Source organism: Trachypithecus francoisi, unplaced genomic scaffold (assembly GCF_009764315.1).
Source record: "Trachypithecus francoisi isolate TF-2019V2 unplaced genomic scaffold, Tfra_2.0 Lachesis_group3, whole genome shotgun sequence".
NCBI classification, from domain to species: Eukaryota; Metazoa; Chordata; class Mammalia; order Primates; family Cercopithecidae; genus Trachypithecus; species Trachypithecus francoisi.
The window spans coordinates 70,429,456-70,457,451 of NW_022681468.1; the positions used below are offsets into that span (position 1 = coordinate 70,429,456).

Here is a 27,996-nt window from a genome sequence, read left to right on the forward strand (position 1 = left end):
CTTCCATATAAACGTAGGCTTGAAAAATAAAAGTGAATTGAGAGATACACATTCTATGAGTTTAGTTATTAAAAAACAAGGGATGTTCTACTGGGGCAAGGAAAGTATATTCACGTTCAATTTCAATGCTGTGTGGTAAAAAAAAACTTTTGTTATTAAGATTTTTTTGGCGCTAATTTGCTTTTCCCTAAACTTTTAGGCTACGTAATTGAGATGTGTGGTTCACTATAAAGTGCCTCTTAACCTTTTACTCTTTAGAACAGTGATTCCTCAAGGAAGTGGGGTCATTAGAAATCTTGGCACTGGGGGAGGGGGAATATAAGGTTTGAAAATACAGCAGTATTTGATCCCATCACCTTTTTCGTGTAGTTATATACATATTTATGTATATATGCACATGTATGTAGGTATGTGTATGCATGCACACACATGCATTGAATTTCAAATCAGATTTAAGGAGGGCATGAGAAGCCTGGGTTGAGAAATATTGTTTTGAAATAAGAACATTTTTTCAATTGCAAAAGAGGCAAATGGTAAGTACTTCTCAGTCATTTGTGAAATTTCTGACTCCATTTACATCAGCCATTTGTTCCTTCTTGACAGCATCCCCTACAGAAAACACTAATTGAAGGTGGGGCATGGTGGTTCACACTTCTAATCCCAGAACTTTGGGAGGCCGAGGTGGGCGGATCACGATGTCAGGAGTTCAAGACCAACCTGGCCAACATGGTGAAACCCTGCCTCTACTAAAAATACAAAAATCAGCCTGGCATGGTGGCAGGCGCCTGTAATCCCAGCTATTCAGGAGACTGAGGCAGGAGAATCATTTGAACCCAGAAGGCGGAGGCTGCAGTGAGCTGAGATCACGCCACTGCACTCTAGCCTGGGCGACAGAGCGAGACTATCTCAAAAATAAACAAAAAAACCCAGAAAACACTAATTGAGTGCTTACTTTATATATATACGATGCAATGTTTTAAGACTTTACATTTATTGACTAATTAAATCCTTAAAGCCCTACAAGGTTGGTGGTTTTTATCTTTACAGATAAAAAGTTCTTAGAGCTGATATGCAGCAAGGACTTCAACTCAGGAATTCTGGCTTCAATACACAATGACACTTCTATATTTTATTTTCAGTATGTCTCCACCAGTCTATTTCTTTCTAGTTCCCTAACAGCATGCTCCCTTCTTTGTAGCAATCAGGCAATGCTCACATACACCTCACATACACCTGGGCAAGCAAATCCAAATGACTACTCCTCTTCTTTGCCAGACCTATCCAGCAAAGGATCAGCAAACAGAAGAGAAGGGCCTAAAAGTAGCCAGGCTGAATTTGGCCAACTAGGGCCTCAGTCCCATTCCCCCACAACCCACCTCCTCCCTCTAGAAACTTGGGCAATTCCCAAAAGTAGATTACAAAGCTAGGTGTTCTACAATTTTTAACATATGAATACATGCACACACATACAACTTGCATATGTACATTAAGAGAAATATTTCAGGCTGGGAGCAGTGGCTCATGCCTGTAACCTCAGCACTTTGGGAGGCCGAGGTGGGAGGATCACCTGAAGTCAGGAGTTCAAGACCAGCCAGACCAACATGGTGAAACCCCATCTCTACTAAAACTGCAAAATTAGTCAGACATGGTGGCGCATGTCTGTAATCCCAGCTGCGTGGGAGGCTGAGGCAGGAGAACCCCCTGAACCCCGGAGGCAGAGGATGCAGTGAGCTGAGATCGTGCCATTGTACTCCAGCCTGGGCAATAAGAGTGCAACTCCGTCTCAAAAAAAAAAAAGAAAAAGAAAAAGTCTTTCTCTCCACTCCCTGGGAGCAAACACTGCCAATAATGTTATTAATAATTATAAATTATGTTTATAATTATGATTGGCATTATAACCTTTTTTTTTTTTAGACGGAGTCTGGCTCTGTCACCTAGCCAGGAGGTGCAGTGGCATGGTCTTGGCTCAATGCAACCTCCACCTCCTAGGTTCAAGCGATTCTTGCGCCTCAGCTTCCTGAGGAGCTAGGACTACAGGCATGCCAACATGCGCAGCTAACTTTTTTTTTTTTTGAGGCGGAGTCTCACGCTCTCACCCAGATTGGAGTGCAATGGCACGATGCTGGCTCACTGCAACCTCTGCCTCCCGGGTTTAAGCAATTCTCCCGCATCAGCCTCCCGAGTAGCTGGGATTATAGGCACCTGCCATCATGCCCCGCTAATTTTTGTATTTTTAGTAGAGACAGGTTTTCACCACATTGGCCAGGCTGTTCTCAAACTCCTGACCTCAGGTGATCTGCCCACCTCAGCCTCCCAAAGTGTTAGGATTACAGGCGTGAGCCACCGCGCCCGGCGCTAATTTTTTGTATTTTTAGTAGAGACAGAGTTTCACCATGTTGGTCAGGCTGGTCTTCAACTCCTAACCTCAGGTAATCTGCCCACCTCGGTCTCCCAAAGTGCTGGGATTACAGGCGTGAGGCACCACACCTGGCCAAGCATTATAACTTTAAATGTATACCTCTATTTTTTGATATATGAACTTCAGACAACATTTATCTTTTGAGTCCCAAGTATGGAAGGAGCATACTTACCTTTCATTAATCTCCCCTCACCATCATCCCATTTTAAAAATATTATTTTCCTACTGTCAATGTTAACAACTTGCATTCTGTAATCCTTCCATGTTTTGTCTTTGGAGGATTCTAAAGTTTATAAACAGACAGTATTGAAGAATATTACTATTATGTATATATTTTACTGGAGAACTAAGCATGGAGGGACCCATAAAAAGGGAAATATTCCATACAGAGGTACCAATCTAATAGACCGAAAAACAAAGCGGGCCAAAGAATCAAACAAGCATCTAATAACATTCACTGAGCATTTACTATGCGGCAGGCACACGTTAAGCACTCTACATACATTGCCTTAGTTAATCCTCAAAACCACCATTTAAGGAAGAATGATTATGAGCCCAACTTTGGAAAGAGAAACTAAGGCTAAGGTTACATGCCTGGCAAGTGCCCATATCAGCTAGTATGCAGCAGGGCAGATATTTGAATCCAGGCATGACTCCAGGGCCTGAACTCTTCACCACTAAACTGCTTGCTCATACTATTCTTTCACTTTCTTTTTCCTAACAATGTCTAATTAATGTCCTGAATAGCAGAGGGAGTGTGTTATTCACAGAGATTAAAATCATTCTGTCTAGGCCGGTGCTAGACCGGGTGCTCATGCCTGTAATCCCAGCGCTTTGGGAGGCTGAGGTGGGTAGATCACCTGAGGTCGGGAGTTCGAGATCAACATGGAGAAGCCTTGTCTCTACTAAAAATACAAAATTAGCCAGGCGTGGTGGCTCATGCCTGTAATCCCAGTACTTAGGAGGCTGAGGCAGGAGAATTGCTTGAACCCGGGGGGCGGGGGTTGCGGTAAGCCGAGATTCCGCCATTGCACTCCAGCCTAGGCAACAAGAGTGAAGTTTCGTCTCAAAGGCTCAAAAAAAAAAAAAAAAATTCTGTCTAGATAATGAACTTGTTTTCAGATAGATGTTCTCTTCCAAATCTTTTAAACTATCACAATGACACTGTGTTCAGCCCTTCTACTCACCAAATCTGGGAAGCATTAACGATTATGTTTTATGGCTGGATTTCACAATACAGTATACAGAAACAAAGTATAGGTCTTGGAGTGACTTTTCCTGTTCACACATTAAAAATCACGAATAGAATACTGAAAGCAGTAGTCTGATATATGAAAATTATTTAAAACTCAGGAATTTAACACAATAAATGAAAATTCCTTGAGGATAGTTATCTCTTTGTTCTATCCTTAACCATGTTTTTCAATTGGGGATAAATTAAAAGGGCTATTGAATTATCCAACATCATGATGTTTCTTGCTACATTATATACACTATGCAGTAATACACTGAGCAGTTTCATTCCCAGTTATCTTCATTTCTAAAATTTACAGATGAAGAGAACCTCATTTACAGACCAATTCTCTCCTTATGATTCCAAGCACAGATGCTTATATTACTGTGCAAGGCACGGAGCCACTGAACTCATTCAAAAATAAAACTATCACGGACCAGATGTAAATCAAGCTCTCCTGACACTAAATTCTCTATGGCAGGAGGTCAAGGGTCTGGCTTATAATCATAACCTAAACCTTGACACCATTTCAACGCAACAAAATACATTCCTATTCCGAGTAACTGATAGTTTCTTTCCACTACAGGTGTTCTTCAGTAAACTAGTACACAGAACCTCATCTACAACTCAGAATCGGCATTTAAATTACTGGAGCATTCAAACAGATGTGGGTAAAAAGGGGATGCCAATTTCAAGAGCAGCTCTAGAACTGAGAGTCACTCATTCTATCAGTTTCCCAAAGATGTCTTGAACTCTGTAGATACTTATAAATTGGCACTTCTAATTTTTGTTATTCGTTTAACGTATCTGACACTCTAAGCTGTGAGCTTCAGTATGGAAGAGGGGTAACATTCATCTTTGTATCTCCTAGGACTAGCAGTGTCTGGTACACAGCAGGCTCCGAATGCCTGTGTGGAATTAACCACAGGAAGTCCACGCTGCAAACAAAGGAAAACGGAGAGGAGGCATATTAGTTGAGACGTTAACGAATCAATTACCCTTTAGAAACAGGCCTTGTGCCTCGCCAGCAATAAGTGAAGGGGCCTCAGGAAGCCGGAGTCAGGCATTACAGCCCTACCTTCCTTAACTCTCCATTGGGTCTAGACAGTGTGGCCGCTCGCCCTGCAGAGAGCCAGGCCTTCAGGCCCCCGATCCCTGCGTCCAGACGGGGGTGCAAACACCACAGAGCTCAATCCAGCCTCAGCCGTTCTCCCTTCCCAGCTCCGGCCCAGCTTCGGCCCCAGACTAAACTTGGGCCGCGTCTGCTCGCTCCAGGCCGTACCATGACAGGGCAATTCAGGTGGACCACAGGCGAACCTGGTTCACTCACCTACTTGGTAGAGCCGACCCTCGGGTGAAAAAATAGTAATGTGGCGGTCAAAACCGGCGCTGGAACCACGGGACATGTTGGTAGAAGCACTACTTCAAACACAATCCCTGGGTCCCGTAGCTCCCGCACCAGGCGTACAAGCGCCTCCCGGAAGTTGCAGCGACTGCTTCCGGGGTATCAGCCGCATTTCTTCCGCTCTTGCACGCCAAACTGGCTCCAGAGCCAGTTCAAGCGCTGAGTTCTGAGGCCCCGCCCCCCACGGGGGTGGTGGATGGAGGGCGGGGTGACTTCCAAGGTGTGCGCTTGCGCCAAGCCGGCCTCTTGAGTGGATTGGAGGTGAAACTTGGGTCGTGGTGGTTTCAGGCTTTCATCTGGAGAATGAATTGACTATAGCAAGGACGAAAAGCCTTCCTGGGGGCCCAGAATAGTGATTTGCCTATCAATGTGACCTAAATAGCCCGTGTAATTAACAAGTCTCTTACATGTATTATGTGTCTGGTCAGACTGCTGGCTTGCCTTCTTCCTAACCTCTTTTACCCTCCACTTTGGTTCCTATTACGGGGGAAACAGGTTGCAGCTGCAGTAGCTGCAGCTGTTAAATTTAGGCACTGAAGGAAGCGGGTTCAAGTAGCCGCTGGAAAGAACATTATTTTCTGACAACCAGGCAAGATCTTCCTTTGGCCAGCAGCCCCGACAATTTTTAGTCTTTTTTTTTTTTTTTTTTTTGAGACGGAATTTCGCCCTTGTTGCCCAGGCTGGAGTGCAATGGCGCGATCTTGTCTCACTGCAACCTCCCCATCCCGGGTTCAACCGATTCTCCTGTACCAGCCTCCCGAGTAGCTAGGATTACAGGCGTGCGCCACCACGCCCGGCTAATTTTGTATTTTTAGTAGAGGCAGGGTTTCACCATGTTGGTCAGGCAGCTCTCGAACTGCTGAGCCCAAGTGATCCACCTGCCTCGGCCTCCCAAAGTGCTGGGATTACAGGCGTGAGCCACCGTGCCCGGCTTTTAGTCTTGAAAGTGGAACTCCAGCCTGGCCAACATAGGAAGGCCCCGTCTCTAAAAAATAAAATTAGCTGGGCGTGGTGGCGCGCGCCAGTAGTCCCAGCTACTCTGGGGGCTAAGGTGGGAGGATGGCTTGAGCCCAGGAGATCCAGGCTGCAGTGAGCTATGATCACGCCACTGCACTCCAGCCTGGGCGACAGAGGAAGATCTATCTCAAAAAAAAAGAAAGTGGAACTGAGGTTGAAATACGGGTAATGAGGTTAAGCACCCTTGATTAATACTGAACTAGAGCTGAAGAGATGGGGCTTATGGCAGCTAGTTGTTGCATGGATTAATGACAGCAATTCCAAGCTGGCGAGGTAGCTCCCGGAGAACAGCAGGTGGCTTTTCAAATCGCAAATTTGTGCCTATTTTGACTTTCCCCAAGGCACACTACTATTTAATGAATATAAAATGCAAAACATAATGTTAGAATAGTTGTTTTTCTCCCCAGATACAGATGGTTTGTGTATAAAGAAGGCAAGATACACTAATGTTTGTGGCACTGTAATGCCTGCTGTAATACTGAAGTAGGGATTCTTACCTCTTTAATGTATTTCCTAAACTCACTTTCTATTTTAAAGGAAAAATGTTCTAAGACTCTCATAAGGGAATTCCAATCTCTCGAGTGTTTTTAAAAATTAATTTCAATTTTATTAATCTAAAAAATCCAAAACTGAAACATGGTTAAGAAAACGGTAAATGCATACAGCATATCTGGCACAAAGGGTACTTTCCAGCACTGGCTAGTTCCCAAGTGGACTGATAAAAGTTTTCCCTTGCTTCTGGTTCAGGTCCCTACTCTCAGGACCAACTCCTCTTGACCTTTTGAAGACTTTTGTCTTCTCAGACTCTGAAAGAGCCTGGTATACTGTAATTCCTACTGTTTGCCTGCATAGTCATAGTTAGAGTTCTTGGTAAGGCTGCTAGGAGGATGAACTTAGTCCCACAGCCTCAACAGCTAGCTCTATGCTGGTGTCTCCCAAATTTAGGTCTCTAGCTGGACCCTTCTCTGGAGCTGAATCTTCTCTAATTACCAATGGGATATTTTTCACATCAAGACATATGGCACCTCAAAACTGCACATGTTTAAAAGAGAACTCCTTATCTCCTCTACTCCCTCTCAAGTCAATTCCCGCCCCTTGTACCACATTTTCCAAGTCTTCAGAGCCAAAACTTTGCAGTGGTATTAATTCCCTTATACTTCCCCCCTCTGTCTTTATTTGTTCCTGCTCTGTTATTCTGGCTTTTTTAGTTTTTTTCAAAATGGGGTATTGCTTTCTCACCCAGACAAGTACAGTGGCATGATCACTGCACCCTTGAATACCTGTGCTCAAGTGATCCTCTGGCCTCAGCCTCCCACGTAGCTGGGACTGCAGCTGCACACCAACACTCCTGGCTAGTTTAAAAAAAATTTTTTTAGAGACTAGGTTTCACTGTATTGTCCAGGCCAGCCTCAAACTCCAGGCCTGCAGGGATCCTTTGGCCTTAACCTCCTGAGTATCTTTTTTCTTTCTGTTACATAATTCATAAATTTAGGCTGGGCATGGTGGCTCACACCTGTAATCCCAGCACTTTGGGAGGCTGAGGTGGGTGGATCATTTGAGGTCAGGAGTTAAAGACCACTCTCGCCAACATGGTGAAACCCCATCTCTACTAAAAATACAAAAATTAGCCATGGATTAACAGTGTGCATCTGTAATCCCAGCTACTCAGGAGAGGTTGAGGCAGGAGAATCGCTTGAGCCTGGAGGTGGGGGTTGCAGTGAGCTGAGAGCATGCCACTGCACTGCAGTCTGGGCAATAGAGTGAGACCCTGTTTCAAAAAAAAAAAATCATAAATTTATTCACTGTTTATTGTCCCTCATTCTCACCCCCAATTTAACCTCTGCGATGGCAAGGAGTTTTGTTTTGTTCACTGATACAGCACAGGCAACTTCAACAATAACCAGCATATATTAAGTGCTCAATAAATATTAATTGAATGAATGAATCCCTTATGGCTTGGGAGTTAGGAGTTCATCCTTTTTTATTTGAATCTGAATTTAAATTCCATTTGTGACAGTTACTAGTTGGTATCAAACTCCTAGGCTTAAGCCAGGAGTGTCCAATCTTTTGGCTTCCCTGGGCCACATTGGAAGAAGAATTGTCTTGAGCCACACATAAACTACACTAACACTAATAATAACTGATGCGCTAAAAAAAATTGCAAAAAAATCTCATAATGTTTTAAGAATGTTTACAAATGTGTGTTGGGCCACACTGAAAGATATCCTGGGCCACACGCGGCCTGCAGGTCATGGCTTGGCCAAGCTTGGCTTAAGCAATCCTCCTGCCTTGGCCTCCCAAAGTGCTGGGATTACAGGTGTGAGCCAGCATGCCTGGGCTGTGATGGGATATTTCAAATCACTCATATCACACACCTTGCAGTCTATGAGAATTATTTCACACATTCAAACAAATCTTCATCCCCTCTTGTGATATTTAAGCTGGGCATAGGATTTTGGATGGTGTATATATTTTAATACTCTTAAGGATACTTCCTGGAAGGAATCAACTTCATTTTCAACACAAACATAAACTGAAAGCTAGGATTAAAAATCAGGCTTCTTGGCTGGGCGCGGTGGCTCAAGTCTGTAATCCCAGCACTTTGGGAGGCCGAGACGGGCGGATCACGAGGTCAGGAGATCGAGACCATCCTGGCTAACATGGTGAAACTCCGTCTCTACTAAAAAATACAAAAAACTAGCCGGGCGAGGTTGGGGGGGCGCCTGTAGTCCCAGCTACTTGGGAGGCTGAGGCAGGAGAATGGCATAAACCCGGGAGGCAGAGCTTGCAGTAAGCTGAGATCCGGCCACTGCACTCCAGCCTGGGCGACAGAGCGAGACTCTGTCTCAAAAAAAAAAAAAAAAAAAAATCAGGCTCCTTGAGGGTGGTGGCCACATCTGTTTTTGTTGTTGTTGTTGGCTTATTTTTTGAGATGGAGTCTCACTCTGTTGCCTAGGCTGGAGTGCAATGGTGCGATCTGGGCTCATTGTAACTTCTGCCTCCTGGGTTCAAGTGCTTCTCATGCCTGAGCCTCCCAAGAAGCTGGAATTACAGGCATGCACTACCACACCTGGTTAATTTTTGTATTTTTAGTAGAGACAGGGTTTTGCCATGTTGGCCAGTTTGGTCTCAAACTCCTGGCCTCAAGTGATCCGCCTACCTCGGCCTCCCAAAATGCTGGGATTACAGGCATAAGCCACCATGCCCAACTAGCCACATCTGTTTTGTTCACCAGTGTATCCTCAATACCAAACAGTGCCTAGCCTGAGGTAAGCACTCAGATCATTTGTTGAATATGCATTCTCACTGTTTAGGTTTTCTATTATGTTTAATTGTTTTTCTTTATTCAAAAAGATATATCAGTAAATGAGAGATCCAAATTTCAAAACCCTAAAAGGTCAGAAATTTTATATTAGAATTTGAGATTTTTTCACATAGGCAAATGAATTCCTCTGGGAAATCTTTCAGAAAGACAAAACCTTTGCCAATTCCATCACAAAGGGAAATCCCCTGGAAGCTGACTTCATAAATATGTGCCATGGGGCTCCAGGCAGCAGCTAAACTACTCACTCAGGTGGACTTTCCCCTAGGTCAGGGAGCTTTCAGAAATGTCTGGGTACCAATACTGCAGCTCTAACACAAGCCTGGGTGGCAGACTTGCTGTGTCTGTGTGGAAAGTTTGATCTTCCTCTCTGTGGGGCCATCAAGTTAGACTTTTTGAAATGACTTTCTGGTTTTTTGAAAAAATTTAGAGATGACTTGACATCTCGTGAGTCTTGGAAAATCTCCTGGGGGCCTCCATTTGGCAAGGCCCACATTCTCCCCTGGGGGTGGAGGTAGGTGGAAGGTAGGGGTTACCCACAAGGCAAAGGTAGAAAGTGGCAGCGTAGATTCCCAGAGACTGCAGGCATGCTGAATCACATGGTGTTTAAAGGCAAGATAAGAATGTAAGCCCTTAGCTTAAGGTGCTCTGCTGGCAGTTTTAGTGAGGCAGGGAATAGAAAAATGAAGGCTGTGTTTCCACATGATATTAGTAGGTGTTGAAACACAGTGCCCTGTGAGTTGGCCACTTGCAATACACATCTTAGGGGAGTCTCCCGATGTTAAGGGGCCCCAAAGGACAGCTGTAGCAAGGACAGAGCTAGGGATGTAGCAGTTCTGGGTAAAGAAAGACGTAGGACTCTGGCCAGATTTTCACTAATTCAGAGCTTCCTCCCTGAGGAGAAGAACCTGGCTCTTTATCTTTCCCTTTTTTATCTTTCTCAGATCCTTCAGTTCTTCCTGCACCCCAGTAGCTATGGTTCGCTACCTAGGACTTCAGTCATTCTGGATGAGTGTTGGAGAAGGAGAAAAGAGTACAAAATTTCTCTACTCTAGTTCTATAATTTATGGGTAAAGGACAAATGTCGATCAGTGACAGACTGGATTAAGAAAATGTGGCACATATACACCGTGGAATACTATGCAGCCATAAAAAAGGATGAGTTTGTGTCCTTTGGGACATGGATGCAGCTGGAAACCATCATTCTCAGCAAACTATCGCAAGAACAGAAAACCAAACACCGCATGTTCTCACTCATAGATGGGAATTGAACAGTGAGATCACTTGGACTCTGGAAGGGGAACCTCACACACCGGGGCCTACTATGGGGAGGGGGTGGGGGGAGGGATTGCATTGGGAGTTATACCTGATGTAAATGATGAGTTGATGGGTGCTGATGAGTTGATGGGTGCAGCACACCAACATGGCACAAGTATACATATGTAACAAACCTGCACGTTGTGCACATGTACCCTAGAACTTAAATAAAAAAAAAAAAAACAGAAAAAAAAATTTATGGGTAAAGGAAAGGGACAAATGGAGCACCAAATGTGGTTTGGGGTGTGACTTCTGTGACTTACATGAGGCAACTTACATGAGGTTATGCTTCTCATAAGCCCTTCAAACCCCTTCAAACCCTTCAAAGCCCTTCAAACCACAGATTCCAATAAAGCAACATTCCTCTGCCCCCTTGTCCGTGACATCTAGTGTGGTTCTTCTACCCTCTGGTACCAATGGTGGATGCAATACAGTGTTTAGCAAGAGAGCAGTCACACAACTATCATTATTTCCCTTCTGTGCCATCCCCTTATTAACCAGTCAATGTGGTTCTGTGCCTGGATTCTCTCAGCCATTCCCCAAAATAAATGCTGTCCTTTGGTTTGGAGGGAATAAACTTGTATCACTTCAACTCAAAGGACATTTAAATACAACTATGCATGAACCCCTCTATAGAGCCAAAACCTTTAGCTTTTCAGTTCACCTTGTTTTTAGCTATAATAACTTCAGTATTACCCTCTTACGACTTTTGATGTTTCTCGTTTTTCCAAGCTCTGCCTTAAATGAGAACCTGATGCTCAGCTTCTTGTTTCTGGAAGCCAAGGACTTTGAAAAACACTGAGAATTCTCATGGGTCTCCCCACAATACTGGAAGAAACAACGGAAGACCCCAGCTGGCTTGGGCTTAACCGTTGGTGGTTTTTAACATACAGCTTCCCCTTAGGCATGTTAACACAGGAAGCCCTTTATAGCTTGAGAGAACAGCAAAAGTTCCACTGAAAAATAAGATGGGGAAGGGTGGGAGAAGGGAACGGTCATATCGTGAACTTTGAAAATGGCCAGGTTGGCCGGGCGCGGTGGCTCAAGCCTGTAATCCCAGCACTTTGGGAGGCCGAGACGGGCAGATCATGAGGTCAGGAGATCGAGACCATCCTGGCTAACACGGTGAAACCCTGTCTTTACTAAAAAAAAAAATACAAAAAACTAGCCGGGCGAGGTGGTGGGCGCCTGTAGTCCCAGCTACTCAGGAGGCTGAGGCAGGAGAATGGCGTAAACCCGGGAAGTGGAGCTTGCAGTGAGCTGAGATCCAGCCACTGCACTCCAGCCTGGGCAACAGAGCGAGACTCCGTCTCAAAAAAAAAAAAAAAAAGAAAAAGGAAATGGCCAGGTTCTGCTCTGTCAGCAGCACTGGGTTTGAATCTGAGCCTTGCCACAGATTACTTGGTGACCATGATCTCAGTTTCTTCTCTCAAACAGATGAGTATGCTATACCCACTTAAGAGACATAGAAATTATGCCACCTACTATTTGACTGGAACTCAGCTTCTTTGGGAAAGAAGGGGGCCCACTGATGAATAAGGCCTGAATTGTCGGCTATTTCGCTTTAATCTATCCCTAGTAAAGAATGAAACCAAACAGATACTGCATGGGCCTGCACTGCACACTGCTATTATTCAGAAGTGAAACTCACTGTCTTAATTTGGAAAGCAGCTAATTCTTACCTATCATGTCTCACACACATGCAGCCTCACCCATTAATGTTGATGGGGGATGGGAGTGCAAGATCAATTATTTCATGGTGCCTCCCTACATCTTGGAATCTTTATGAACTTTATTTAGACTTTATTCACTCTATTCCCCATCCCCACCCCCAGCTTCTGAGGGTGGGGAAAGGGAGGTGCAGAGATTGGCCGGTCACTAAGAAAGTGAGTCAAGAACAGAGAGGAAATAAGACTCAACAGCCTTCCCTTTAGCCTAGAGACACTTCCTCTTCCTTGAGGTTTCCTAATTGGCTTACTCTAATTCCTATTTTCTTACCACAAAATTAAGTCATCTGTGATGCTCAGAATGAACCAAATTCTCTTGAGGGTAATTGGAGAGAGGGAGAGAGAAAATGCAAATGAATGAGGTTTCTGATCATTTTGACCAATATTTTCAGCCACTAATTTAGAAACTAGTTCTTGAGAGTCCAGTTATTGATAGAAAAGCAAGAGTGTGCTACAGTTTTTTTTTTTTTTTTTTTTTGATAGAGTTTTGCTCTGTCACCCTGGCTAGAGTGCAGTAGTACGATCTTGGCTCACTGCAACCTTTGCCTCCCAGGTGATCCTACCACTTCAGCCTCCCAAGTAGCTGTGACTACAGGCATGCACCACCATGCTTGGCTGATTTTTAATTTTTTTGTAGAGATGTCTCACTATATTGCCCAGGCTGGTCTTGAACTCCTGGGCTTAAGCAATCCTCCTGCCTTGGCCTCCCAAAGGGATTATAGTCATTGCACCTGACTCCAGTTTTATTTTCTACTTGCTTTTGAATGACTTGATGAACCTCAGCTGAGATCCTCAAACTTCACTCTAAATGTATTTCATCCATAATGGCGAAACAAAGGCAAGTTCCAAAAATCAACCACGGACAGCAGATTTAGGCACTGAAACATTCCAAAGATTAAAAACTCTGGGATGATGTCTTACAAGTACATAGCAAGAGGCCAGGTGTGGTGGCTCACACCTGTAATCCCAGCACTTTGGGAGGCTGAGGTGGGCGGATCACGAGGTCAGCAGATCAAGACCATCCTGGCTAACACGGTGAAACCCCGTCTCTACTAAAAATACAAAAAATTAGCCGGGCGTGGTGGCGGGCATCTGTAGTCCCAGCTACTCGGGAGGCTGAGGCAGGAGAATGGCGTGAACCCAGGAGGCAGAGCTTGCAGTGAGCCGAGATCATGTCACTGCACTCCAGCCTGGGCAAAAGAGTGAGACTCCATCTCAAAAAAAAAAAAAAAACAAGTACATTGCAAGTTTTATTTGTTACTACAGTACCATGTACAGAGTAGAAGTCTAATGAATAAACCTTTAATTCACTGAATATATCATATGATTATAGAGGATGGCATTGAGAAGTTATTATTTTTTGAGGATCAGTGAGGCATCAGACACCACAGATTAAGTTCCCACTTAGCCAGCTCACACACAAAATACCAAGGAGCAAGAGGGGAATTCACTTAAAGGAGAAGTAGGCATTTAGAGGTAAAAATCAGGAAGACATTTTCAAACAACTTCTCCAAAGTAATTCAACATTTACTGAGCCCCCTCTTTGGGCAAGAAGCTGGGCTAGCTGCTCTGGGAGACACACAGATGAACCTGATGGCATCCCCACCAGAGTTCCATGGGGAAGATGAAACATGAATGAAAGCAAAGCTAACATGAGGCAGTCTGTAGTACATAAGGAAATGTGTAACAGCAGCACAGATGAGAAAATGACCTTATATGCTCATGGGCCAGAGGGAATGTAAGACTACCTGTTGGAAGATGCATGTCCAAGCTCAGCTTAGGACAGAGAGAACTCTTAACAGGTGTGTTAAGAGCAATGTTAGGAGCAATGTGGTAGGTACCACAATGCAACATGGAATGGGAGTGGCATAAATAAACAGAGGAAGAAGAAAAGAGCCTGTGTTTAGGGCAAGCTAGGCAATGGCCTAACTTAACTAGGACACAAAAAATGTTTTGGATTAGGGTACAAATGAAAGGAGCTGGCCTTGGATACTAAGCTAAGGAATTTATGCTCTATCTAGTTGGAAGGCTATGGGGAGACATTTAATGTTTTTGAGCAAGGAGAGTGGCCAAGACTAGAATTATGCTTTGGGAAGATAAACCTGGTAGCTGTATTTATGAGGAACTGTCACTGGGGACGTCAGCCAGGAGGCTATTGATAATAGACCAAGTGAAAGTTTTTGAAGGTCTGAACTGGGGTAAGTAGCAACAGGAATGGAAAGGAGAGATTATCTGCAAGAAATTTTTAAAGGCTGGATGCCGTGGCTCATGCCTATTTATAATCCCAGCACTTTGGGAGGCCAAGTTGGGAGGACTGCTTGAGCCCAGGAGTTTGAGACCAGCTTGGGCATTGTGGCAAAACCCTGTATCTACAAAAAATAAATTAACCAGGTGTGGTGGTGTCCACCTTATAGGGTGTGTGTCAATGGTCCCAGTTACTTGGGAGGCTGAGGCAGGATAATTGTTTGAGCCCAGGAGGTCAAGGCTGCAGTGAGCTATGATTGCATCACGGCACTCCAGCCTGGGCAACAGAGTGAGACCCCATCTCCTAAAAGAAAAAGAAAAGTTCTAGTCTAATATCCTATTACACCTATTGTAAAAATTTTAGACTGTGCAGAAGATGAAGTAAAAATCATCCACAACCCAACATCCAGAGATATCTATTAACATTGTAGAATCAATGAAATGTTATTCCTTCCAGACATTCTCCTCCAAGTATTTTCTTTCTTTCTTTCTTTCTTTCTTTCTTTCTTTCTTTCTTTCTTTCTCTCTCTCTCTCTCTCTCTCTCTCTCTTCTCTCTCCTCTCTCTCCTCTCTCTCTCTCTCTCTCCCTCTCTCTCTCTCTCCTCTCTCTCTCTCCTCTCTCTCTCTCTCCCTCCCTCCCTCCCTCCCTCTCTCCCTCTCTCCCTCTCTCTCTCTCTCTCTCTCTCTTTTTTTTGTAGATAGGGTCTACCTGTGTTGCCCCGGCTGGTCTTGTACTCCTGGGCTCAAAAGATTCTCCCACCTCAGCCTCCCAAAGTGTTAGGATTACAGGTGTGAGCCACCACACTTGACTAGCTGAGTATTTTCTTTCGTTCATTTAAAAAATGGGATCTTACTAGACATACCATTTTGGAGCTGCTTTTTCATTGACTCTATGCCAATGTACAAAGTATCAGCAGGGCACGGTGGCTCACGCCTGTAATCCCAGCACTTTGGGAGGTGAAGGTGAATGGAACACCTGAGGTTAGGAGTTTGAGATCAGCCTGGCCAACATGGTGAAACCCCGTCTCCACTAAAAAATACAAGAAATTAGCCAGGTGTGGTGGCATGTGCCTGTAGTCCCAGCCACTTGGGAGGCTGAGGAAGGATAATCGCTTGAGCCCAGGAGGCAGAGGTTGCAGTGAGCCGAGATCTTTCCTTTGCACTCTAGCCTGACCCTGTGGGGTCTCTGTTGCCCAGGCTGGAGTGCAATGGCTCAATCTTGGCTCACTGCAACCTCTGCCTCCCAGGCTCAAGCAATTCTCCTACCTCAGCCTTCTGAGTAGCTGAGATGACAGACACATGCCACCGTGCCCAGCTAATTTTTGTCTTTTTTGTAGAGATGGGGGGAATCTCACCAGGCTGCCCAGGCTGGTCTTGAACTCCTGGACGCAAGAAATCCTCCTGCCTTGACCTCCCAAAGTACAAAGTATCATTTTAATCATTGTAACATTAAAAGTTATGTTTAGGTTAGGTGCAATGGCTCATTTCTGTAATCCCAGCACTCTAGAAAGCTGAGATAAGTGGATTGCTTGAGGCCAGGAGTTTAAGACCAGCCTAGGAAACATAGTGAGACCCTGTCGCTAAATTTTTTTTTTTTTAATTTACAAGTAGGTTAGAAAATTATCTGGGGGTGGTACAGCACGCCAGTAGTACCAGCTATTCAGGAGGCTGAGGCAGGAGGATTGCTTGAACCCAGGAGGTCAAGGCTGCAGTGAGTCATGATCACACTGCTGCTGCACTCCAGCCTGGGTGACAGCAGGACCCTGTCTCAAAAAATAAAAAATTAAACTATAGTTATTTACTTCTTCCCTTATTTTGAATAGTTACTTCCAATTTCATTATTGTCAATTACACTATTATGAATAAGCTGTTTTCAAAGTGGTTCAGTTTGAGTGTCTCAGGTGAAGCTGCTCAGATGCAAATGTAGAATTGGAAAGAAACCAGTGATAGAGATGACGCCTTCTTTTGAGAAAGTTGCTATTAAACTGTCTCTGGGAAAGCACAGTTTTGTCCAGTCAGAAGCCTAAAGCTATTTATAAGTAAATGGGAAACAGTTGGAGGAAAACGATTAACTGAGAACAAGATCCCAATTCAGCAAGAAGGAACAGCATGGAAGTAGGTGGAAAAAGTAACCTAGGGCCAGGAGTGGTGGCTGATGCCTGTAATCCTTGACCTTGAGAGGCCAAGGCAGGAGGACTGATAGAGACCAAAAGTTCAAGACCAACCTGATCCTGTCTCTATTTTATAACTAAAAAAAAAATTTTTTTTTTTTAAAGTAACCTAGGAAAGAAAAGGGAGAAAAAATTCAGAAGAGGAAAATTATTGGAAAAGGCAAACATTGATGAAGAGGTTCACAACAGATGGCTTTTAGTTTCTGGTTAAGTCTGCTGAGCGTGAGACTGATGTGACTGACTCAGGACTTGGACTCACGGGTGTCGTTTTATTACTATTGTTTATATAATTGTGGAGCTCATTGAGGCCCTTACTTCTCAAATTATAGTCTGCAGCACTGGCATCATGAGGTATGTCAGATCTGAATCAGAATCGCCATTTTGAGTGGGATCCCCAGGTGATTCTATGCCCATTAAATTTGAGAAGCACTGTGATGGCCTATCTTCCCCACTTAACAGAAAAGGAAATGAAGGCTCCAGGAGATTAGCTGCTTGCAACTTACTTTTGCAGAGTTAAGACTGCAAAGGTTGGGAGAGCTCCTTCAGGAAACGAATGGGAATTTCATGACTTTTCTAGCAATACTATGGTATATAGGAGTGGAGAACGTGGAATGGTCTGTGGCTACTCAAAATAAGGTTTAGAATTGAAAAGATGGAGATCAAAGGAGGTAAAAAGTACGAAAGAATCTGCACTGCTATTGAAGCTATCCTCTCATTAATGCTTTGACAGGCAGGGTAGGGAGAAAGGCAAGCAAAGTCAGATGAGAAAGGGCAATAGAAGCTTCCTAGGTGAGGAAGGGGTATGTCCAAGAACCGGTCAATGGGAATTTAACCCAATGGTGGTTGGGTTAAAGGAGTGGGGCAGGTAAGGAGGCTGTGGACAAAATAAGAAACTTGAAAGTTTACAATCCTGAAACTAATCAAAAAGGTTGGCCATCTCATAGGGAGCCAAAAATCACCAAATCAGTTAAGCGTGGTTGTGCGTGCCTGTAATCCTGGCTACTTGGGAGGCTGAGGTAGGAGGATTGCTTGAGCCCAGGAGTTTGAGGCTTCAGTGAGCTATGACCACACCTGTGAATAGCTACTGCACTGCAGCCTGAGCAACACAGTGAGACCCCATTTCTAGAACCAACAACAACAACAAATCATGAGACTGGAGTTAAGAAACAATGAGATCAGGCTGGGTGCGGTGGCTCATGCCTGTAATCCCAGCACTTTGGGAGGCCAAGGTGGGCTGATCACTTGAGGTCAGGAGTTCAAGACCAGCTTGGCCAACATGATGAAATCCTGTCTCTACTAAAAATACAAAAATTAGCTGGGCATGATGGTGCGTGCCTATAATCCCAGCTACTCGGGAGGCTGAGGCTTAAGAATCGCTTGAATCCAGGAGGTGGAGATTGCAGTGAGCTGAGATCACGCCACTGTGCTCCAGCCTAGGTGACAGAGTGAGACTCCAACTCAAGAAAAAAAAAAGAAAAAAGAAACAATGAGACCAAAATGTGGATGGAGTTGGAATCTCTGGTGATACTGGCAGTGGGAGTGGAAGAAAAGCACATTTTTTTTTTTTTGTATTTTTTAGTAGAGACAGGGTTTTGCCATGTTGGCCAGCCTGGCCTTGAACTCCTGACCTCAGGTGATCCACCTGCCTTGGCCTCCCAAAAGGCTGGGATTACAGGAGTGAGCCACCATGCCAGGCCGAAAAGTACATTCTTATAACATGTATAAAGTACAAACTAATCAATACTGATTTCCTCACATAAATCTTCCTTGGTGGGTTGATGAACGAAGAGTTACATGATTTGCTTTAAAAAATAAAACGTTCTGGCCGGGCGCGGTGGCTCAAGCCTGTAATCCCAGCACTTTGGGAGGCCGAGACGGGCGGATCACGAGGTCAGGAGATCGAGACCATCCTGGCTAACACGGTGAAACCTCGTCTCTACTAAAAGAATACAAAAAAACTAGCTGGGCGAGGTAGTGGGCGCCTGTAGTCCCAGCTACTCGGGAGGCTGAGGCAGGAGAATAGCGTAAACCCGGGAGGCGGAGCTTGCAGTGAGCTGAGATCCGGCCATTGCACTCCAGCCTGGGTGGCAGAGCGAGACTCCGTCTCAAAAAAAAAAAAAAAAAAACAACGTTCTTTATCTGTATAAAGCAGCAATTGTTCCTTAGATGTTCTCTTTAAAAACATGGTCTGACCAGAGTTTATTTTTTTAGGAGTTGGAGATCAGAGGGCCTGACTTAGAAAAGACCCATTACATCAAGGATTTGACCACTCCTACCAGAATAGCACTAAGTGCCAAAGGACGTGACCCTTAATTTGAGCCAATAGCTACTATCAGGGTTCAGCTTCTGTGAACACAGATTTCCTTCTGAACAGAGCAAGCCTTGAGTAGAAATTTGTGAGTATACAGCTATGCAAGTAGTATTTTATGGTGTCCAGCAATGCTCTAGTTTAAGGTGGCTGCCCCTTTTTATGAATTTACATTATTAATTATTAGAATACATGAGGCCGAGTGCGGTGGCTCACACCTGTAATCCCAGCACTTTGGGAGGCTGAGGTGGGCGGATCACCTGAGGTCTGGAGTTCGAGACTAGCCTGACCAACATGGAGAAACCCTGTCTCTACTAAAAATACAAAATTAGCTGGGCATAGGGGCGCATGCCTGTAATCCCAGCTACTCAGGAGGCTGAGGCAGAAGAACTGCTTGAACCAGAGAGGCAGAGGTTGCAATGAGCCGAGATCGCGCCATTGCACTCTAGCCTGGGCTAGAAGAGCAAAACTCCATCTCACACAAACACACACAAAAAGAATACATGAGGATTCAGTGACTATAAGAATGGGGAAAATTTGTCATTTTCTGTCAGGTGAAAAAAAAACATGTTACCAAAGAGTTCATAGAGAATAAGTATATATGTATAGAAAAATAAAAAATGAGTATATATGTATAGAAAAATATATACGTATAACAACTTAATAGCAATAGACTGTCCAGTCATGGAATACAGGACAGAAAAAAAAGCAGCTTTGGATTCTAGAGCAAGGTCATTGAAAAGAGGAATAAAATATAAGAATGATTTATTTTCAAAGAATCAGTAATATAAGTACATCTAAGCAACAAGTCTGGGTGAGGGACTTACCTCTCCGAAGACGTGCCATAGCCACCTCCAAAGGAAGCTACTTCACGAGGTGGAGGCTCCATCCCATTCTCCCAGCTTAGGACACTACCCTGCTCCAGCAGGGCCACATGGATGGAATTGTCAGGGAATTCCATTGGTATCCTATTGGATACTGACATTCTCTGTTCTGATGCAGTCATAGAAAGCACAAGAAACCTCTTTTATTATTTATTTATTTATTTATTTATTTATTTTTGAGATGGAGTCTCGCTCTGTCATCAGGCTGGAGTACAGTGGTGCAATCTCAGCTCACTACAACCTCTGCCTCCCAGGTTCAAGCAATTCTCCTGCCTCAGCCTCCTGAGTAGCTGGAACTACAGGTGCACACCACCACGCCCAGCTAATTTTTGTATTTTTAGTAGAGGCGGGGTTTCACCATATTGGCCAGGATGGTCTCAATGTCTTGACCTCAGGTGATCCGCCCGCCTCGGCCTTCCAAAGTGCTGGGATTACAGACATGAGTCACCGCACCTGGCCAGGAAACTTCTTTTAATAGTACACTTTAACTATTTAGATGTGAACTGAACTTGTTATCTATATAATGGTCTAGTCCATCTGAGAGTGATGAGGCAACCTGACCTGGTCTCATTAAAATGAATTAATGTTTAACATATTCAAAATTAAAGCCCTTACTAATGATTTCTTAAGTATTTGCTTCTTGGGCTGGCTTTTAGCACTGAAGAGATGAGTGGGGTAGTCATTTTAATGTGCTCGATATTAACTCTCTACATCAAATTTCTTGTCAGAAGTTACCAAAAAAAAAAACCTTCCCATGTTACTGCTATTTATAACAAATTATCACGGTTATCATAATCGCTCAATCCATTAGATAGGAGTATACTTCTGAGGGCACTCTAGTAGCAAAACAAACTATTTTTAGCTGCCATCATGACTAGATAATTGTCTTCCTGTTTATTTCAATTACCACTTAAAAGCAAGTTGTGTATGTAGTAGAGCCTCTGGAAGCACTCGTCAGATCAAATAATGGCAAAAAATGAAACAAAACAAAACAAAACAAAAAAACCAAAAACAAAAAACTAAACTTGGGGAGAGGGAATGTCAGAAAATCATGAAAAAGTATAGATGGAGATGATGAAAGAAAATTAAAGATTATTTCTCAAATTTTATTACATTTATTCATCTGTGTTCCTGTCTCTTGTATTTTCATCCTGTTATTTTCTATGGCTTCCTCTATGTAGAGCTCTAAATGGAACTTCCTTTGTTTATTTAGCATAGACTTAAGCAGACTGCTTGTCACTGGCCAGGACTGCACAGGTAAAAGCTGGTGCTATTTCCTTTCTGCTCACTCCTAAGTGCCTTCTACAAATTTCCCTTCTTATTCTTGCTCCCCTCCTGCCTCCTGTAGGGCTGCTGGACTATAGAGATGCCTCATTTCAGGCTGTGCCGGGTGGCTCACACATGTAATCCCAGCACTTTGGGAGGCTGAGGCGGGTGGATCACCTGAGGCCAAGAGTTTGAGAGCAACCAGGGCAACATGGAGAAACCCTGTCTCTACTAAAAAAGGAAAAATTAGCCGGGCATCATGGCGCGTACCTGTAATTCCAGCTGTCCGAGAGGCAGAGGCATGAGAATTGCTTGAACCCGGGAGGCAGAAGTTGCAGTGAACCGAGATCATACCGTTGCACTCCAGCCTAGATAAAAGATCAAGACTCTGTCTCAAAACAAAAACAAAACGGTGAGAAATCTGCTAGAGGACCAAGGAAGCAGTAATTATATTTAAGTACAGACTTGAGGAGAAAATTAATTGCATATGAAGAACAAGCCACCTCAGATGAGGTAGTCCCAACAGACCCCTGAGAGAATAAACTCAGCCTTCTCCCTTGAGATTTTCTTTTCACTGGGTCTGAGAACAGCAGGAGGAAAAGAGTATACATTCAGAATGCCAGGGGCAAGCACAAAGTATTTTAGAAATACTTTTAAGTGGCAAAGTCAATGCTCTTTCAAATCCTTCACTGTTCACAAGTGATTTTAAAGATACTAACGATTTAAGAGTACAACTTTTAAAATAATTCCTTCTTCTCGTGGTGTCCAGGAGCTTGCTTGACAGGTAGCTTTTTTTTTCACTCAAATGATCAGAACACAAATGGGCAGCCTAAGTGTCTGGTTCCAGGGCTTCCTTCAGGGAATCCCTGTACTCCGCAAGGTCACTGTGGCAGCATAATTTACTCTGAGCAACCCTACACTGGTTCCCCACTCCTGGACAAGGGACTGATGTACCTCAGTTTATCTCAAGCAGAAGTTAGGGTTTTGTTTCTAAATGGTATTAGAGTTGTTTTAAAATGTAATTTCTCTACCACAATGTTCTATACTGGTGAGCCATTCAGGATACTTGGGCCCTTAAAAGATGTACTCCCGTGTTGCTTCCTCTCATTCTTACCTCCCTCCCTTTGAGACAGGGTCTCGCTCTGTCACCCAGGCTGGAGTGTAGTAGCATGATCATAGCTCACTGCAGCGTTGACCTCTGGGGCTCAAGTGATCCTCCCACCTCAGCCTCCTGAGTAGCTCGGACCACAGACATGTGCTACCATGCCCAGCTAATCTTTAAATTTTTTGTCGTCACGGCTCTCCCTATGTTGCCTAGGCTGGTCTCCAACTCCTGGCTCCAAGCAATTCTCCCATTTAGCCTCCCAAAGTGCTGGAACTATAGGTGTGGGCCACCATGCCCTGACTCCTCCCCCATCTCTATGTGCCAGTGGAAGAAAGAGTATTTGGGAATTAGAAGAGGTGGGTTATGGCTGAAATGTCTGCACTAACTAGCCGTGGGACTCAGGGAAGCCAGGTCATCTTTCTGGGTCTGTTCCTCATCTCCAAAATAGACTTTACATGCTCTAAGGTTTACTCCTGCTCTAAAGTTCTAGGTTCTTCTTGTAGCTTCTTCCATCTTTTTTTTTTTTTTTTTTTAAAGAGACAGGGTCTTGCTATGTTGCCCAGGCTGGTCTCCAACTCTGGGCCTAAAGTGATCCTCCTGTCTTGGCCTCCCAAAGTGCTGGAATTAACAGGTGTGAGGCACCACGTTGGCCTCCTCCTCTATCTCTATGTGCTCCTTTTTTGGGAATTTGCATTAGGCTTTTAGATGGGCTTAATAAATACTTTTTGTCTTCTTAAAATGTTTTTCTTAAAACTATGATAGTTCCTTAAAAAAGAAGTTTAGCTTGCTGAAAGCACAGTTTTCTAAGTATGTAGTTTATGAAATTTGGAAAATAAACAGACTGAATTTATTAGGGCTTTCTCAGTATCTTTTAATGCTCTCAATATATCCAATGTTTTCCTGGAGAGCTCTTTTGTCTTGGTGTCCAGTAATGTTGCATTCAGTAAATGGGTAAGAAGATAAAATGTCCCCTCCTTGGATTTTCCTGAATTGTTTCTCTGTGCATAATACATACCCTAAATGTACACATGTATATGGTTTGATGTAAATGAGGTCATTGTTTATTTCATGTAAATAATTACCTTTTTTTACTCCAACTTACTTTTTTTGAGGTATATTGTCATAAATGTAAATGTATCAATTTAAAATGTTTACTGTGAGGAATTTTAACTAATATATACATATAGCTATATTACTATTACCCAAATCAATATAAGAAACTTTCCATCACCCCGAGAAAGTTATCTTATATCCCTATAAGGGATATAAGTAATAGTAATTCCTCAGGCAATTACTATTCTGATTTTTATCATAATAGAGTAGTTTTTGCCTGTTCTTGACTATTGAATACAGTATGTAAAAATTAGCCAAGCCTGGTGGTACATGCCTGTAGTCCCAATTACTCAGGAGGGCTGAGGTAGGAAGATTGCTTGAGCCTGGGAGTTTGAGGCTGCAGTGAGCTGTGATCGCATCACTGCACTCCAGCCCTGGTGACAGAGTTAGGTGAGACTCTTTTTCCAAAAAAAAATAAGAAAAAGAGGAGTGAATGCCCCCTCTTCTCCAATCCAAATAATTGGATGATAAGTAATTAAAAATTGCTATTAATAGTAAGCTTTTAGTATCTTGGCCAGTTTATTACAGAGGACGATAAAATGATTCCATGTGGACAGGGCATAACATATAGAGAATGAGACTATGTCAGAAGACGGAGAAGGGATTTGAAACAACATGAGTATCTCAGGGACAGATGGATTGGTTCTGCTATTGGTAGGCCTGGAAGGCAAGGTCAGAAGTAGCAAAAAATGGATAACAAAAGCACTACTTGTCACCCAAGCTAAGTGGAATAGCTGGCCCAGTAGGAGAAATGTAGGTTTTGCTCTACACTGAGTTCTCCAACTCTTGATAAGCCTCCAAAAACAAATGTTAGGGGAAAAAAATGCAGCTGGCTATGAAAAGATATTTTATCTCATTTCATTAAAAAATCAATGTCAACACTGTTAATAGAATCATTTTATCCTCAGGATAGAGGCAATGCTCTAAACAAACACCAACTCAAGAGCCTCTGATGCCAACCCAGAGGGTACTCAAACACAAACTTAGCATAGAGGTAAGAGTCTCTATGTCTTTTGGTGGAGGCAAAGCCATTTGGTTGGTACTTCATAGGAATATCTTTCTACCAGGTCTTCATCATATGGTATGTGCCACGAGTCTCCAGTTGTTTGCACCACTGTGTCATAGCTGAGAATATGCTGTTGAATTAAAAAGAGAACAAAACATTGAGAACAACACTAAAGGGCTACCTGGCCATTTCTCTTTCTGACACTTCTCAAGTTTGCTTCAGAAGAATACTAATAATGGATTATCTCACTTAATAATGGATTTTCAAAGGGCAGCTAACTCTGTGAAGATGAGCCCTAGCATTAGGAGTTTCTTTTTTTGAGGGGTCTCATTTTTAAGTCTAAAGACTGTCTATAGAAGTATTACATTTATGTAAGACAGATGTTCTTTTGTTGGCTCATCAGTTTTGTGTGTGTGAGTGAAAAATTTCAAATACAGTCAGCCTTCCATAACTGCAGGTTTTGTATCCCTGGCAAACCACTACGGACTGAAATTATTTGAAAACAAAAAACAACAACAACAAAAAAACTGAACATGTACAGACTTTTTTTCTTCTTGGCATTATTCCCTAAACAATACAGAAACAACTATTTATATAGCATTTACATTGTATTAGGTATTATAAATAATCCAGATGATTCAAAGTATACAGGAGGATGTGTGTAGGTTATATGCAAATACTATGCCATTTTATATAAGGGACTTGAGCATTTGAGGATTTTAGTATCTGTGAGAGGTCCTGAGACCAATTCCTCATGGATACCAAGGAACAATTGCATACAAAAGTAGAGAAATGGTATCATGAACTCCCATGTACTCATCACCTAGGTTTGGCCATTATCAATTCATCTCTAGTCTTATTTCATCCATATGGTGCCCCCTCCACCTCAGATATGTAATTTCTTCTGTAATACTTCAGTATGTATCTCTAAGAAATAAGGTTTTATTTTATAAATGTAAGATCAATATCTGTATACCTTTATTATACTTAAGAATTAATAGTTCTTGGCCAGGCGTGGTGGCTCAAGCCTGTAATCCCAGCACTTTGGGAGGCCGAGACGGGCGGATCACGAGGTCAGGAGATCGAGACCATCCTGGCTAACCTGGTGAAACCCCGTCTCTACTAAAAAATACAAAAAAAACTAGCCGGGTGAGGTGGTGGGCGCCTCTAGTCCCAGCTACTGGGGAGGCTGAGGCAGGAGAAAGGCATAAACCCGGGAGGCGGAGCTTGCAGTGAGCTGAGATCCAGCCACTGCACTCCAGCCTGGGCGACAGAGCGCGACTCCGTCTCAAAAAAAAAATTAATAGTTCTTCAACTATATCTTGAATCACTATGGTATCATTTGATACCATATTTACTACAAATCTATTGTTTTGGATATTCTTATTTATTTACTTTTATAGAGACAGGGTCTTACCATGTTGCCCAGCCTAGTCTTAAACTCCTAGGCTCAGGCAATCCTCCTGCTTCGGGCCTCCCAAAGTGCTGGAATTACACAAGTGAGCCACTACACCCAGCCATTCTTTCTTATTTTTAAATTGACAAATAACAATTATACATATTTATCATGTACAGCATGTTTTTGAAATATGCATACATTGTAGAATAGCTAAATTGAGCTAATTAACATGAGCATTACCTTATATATTTACAATTTTTGTGGTGAGAACACTTAAAATCTACTCTTAGCAATTTTCAAGGATACAATACATTGTTATTAATTATTAACTACAGTCATCATGGAACTTATTCCTCTTATCTAACTGAAATTTTTTCTCCTTTGACCAACATCTCCCCACTCCCCTAAACTCCGTTTTTTTTTTTGAGACGGAGTCTTGCTCTGTCACCCAGGCTGGAGTGCAGTGGCACAATCTCAGTTCACTGAAACCTTCACCTCCCGGGTTCAAGCAATTCTTGTACCTCAGCCTCCCGTGTAGCTGGGATTACAGGCACACGCCACCATGCCTGGCTAATTTTTGTATTTTTAGTAGAGATGAGGTTTCACTATGTTGGCAAGGCTTGTCTTCAACTCCTGACCTCAAGTGATCCACCCGCCTTGGCCTCCCAAAGTGCTGAGATTACCGGCGTGAGCCATCACGCCTGGCCAACATTTTCTGACCATTGAACCTTATTTGTTGTACCACAGGCCAGTGTACTTTTCTGTAATAACTCACTTTGGATTCTCTCCCTTTGCTTTCACACAAGATGTGTCCTTATATTATAGATATCTTAACTAGAATCAAAGAATTCAATTGAGACTGTGTCATAGAAATGAATTAAACAGGGAAAACAAATTACTTAAAAGTGTAACAAACGATAAGAAATAAGTAATTTGAGCTATTGCAAATAAACAAAAATAAAAACATATATAAGAAATCATAACTTATGGCAGGGTACGGTGGCTCACACCTGTAATCCCAGCACTTTGGGAGGCCGAGGTGGGCGGATTATGAGGTCAGAAGTTCAAGACCAGCCTGACCAACATGGTGAAACCCCGTCTCTACTAAAAATACGAAAATTAGCTGGGCGTGTTGGCATGTGCCTGTAGTCCCAGCTACTCAGGAGGCTGAGGCAGGAGAATCGCTTGAACCCAGGAGGCAGAGGCTGTAGTGAGCCGAGATTGTGCCACTGCACTTCAGCCTGGGCGACAGAGCAAGACTACATCTCCAAAAATAAAAAAAAAGTTATAATTTATGACATAATTAATTGAAGTCAAAATTGGTGATATCCTAAATGTTTTTTGGTTTTTGTTTTTGAGACGGCGTCTTGCTCTGTCACCCAGGCTGGAGTGCAGTGGCGTGATCTCAGCTCACTGCAAGCTCTGCCTCCAGGGTTCATACCATTCTCCTGCCTCAGCCTCCTGAGTAGCTGGGATTACAGGCACACGCCAACACACCTGGCTAATTTTTTTTGTTTGTTTTGTATTTTTGGTAGAGACGGGGTTTCACCATGTTAGCCAGGATGGTCTCGATCTCCTGACCTCGTGATTTGCCTACCTTGGCCTCCCAAAGTGCTGGGATTACAGGCGTGAGCCACCGTGCCCGGCCCCTAAATGTTTTAATTAATTTGAGGTTGGCCTATGAAAACTTTTAGCAGACTCTTTCTAGGAACTGGCTAGTAACAAATACTAACCTAAAACTGAGAAAAATAAAGCATTTAGAACCTTCAATTAGTTGTGACACTCTTTTTCTATGCCACATTCTTACTGTATACTTGACTCTGTTAATATTACATAGAGAACAGATACCATTACCTGAAAGGTCAGTTTTGATCCTGGAAACCCATTTATAATTGCTAGCTGATGTCCCTGCTGCCACTTAAAAAACAAGCGTTGGGTCTTGGGATCAGGCAGACAGGCCTTGTGGTCCCGCATCAGGTCTTTTGTGATAAACCTGCAGTGATTCCCGGAGTGCAGTGTGGCATACAGAAGGAATGGATCATCCTTCGAGCTGAACCAG

General features: G+C 43.3%; 2 protein-coding genes across 12 annotated transcripts in view; both read right to left on the bottom strand.

Annotated features, from left to right (window-relative positions):
• PSMA6 (proteasome 20S subunit alpha 6) overlaps nucleotides 1-20,152 on the bottom strand; it is a 42,270-nt gene extending 22,118 nt beyond the window's left edge. For 2 of the 4 annotated variants that reach the window (XM_033188269.1, XM_033188268.1), the window contains exon 1: nucleotides 4,984-5,242. In XM_033188269.1, the coding sequence (XP_033044160.1) occupies nucleotides 4,984-5,059 (76 nt within the window). In that variant the 5' untranslated portion in view covers nucleotides 5,060-5,242. Of the gene's footprint in view, nucleotides 1-4,983; nucleotides 5,243-19,991 lie in introns of those variants that run through there. The other 2 variants (XM_033188270.1, XM_033188271.1) reach the window with 2 other exon arrangements.
• Nucleotides 20,153-24,022: 3,870 nt separating this feature from the next.
• The window catches only part of PRORP (protein only RNase P catalytic subunit), a 163,818-nt gene continuing 159,844 nt past the window's right edge, over nucleotides 24,023-27,996 (bottom strand). For 4 of the 8 annotated variants that reach the window (XM_033188277.1, XM_033188279.1, XM_033188281.1 and 1 more), the window contains 2 exons: nucleotides 27,792-27,987; nucleotides 24,023-24,668 (listed from right to left, as the gene is read on the bottom strand). In XM_033188277.1, the coding sequence (XP_033044168.1) occupies nucleotides 24,537-24,668; nucleotides 27,792-27,987 (328 nt within the window). In that variant the 3' untranslated portion in view covers nucleotides 24,023-24,536. The remainder of the gene's footprint in view (nucleotides 24,669-27,791; nucleotides 27,988-27,996) is intronic. The other 4 variants (XM_033188278.1, XM_033188275.1, XM_033188280.1 and 1 more) reach the window with 2 other exon arrangements.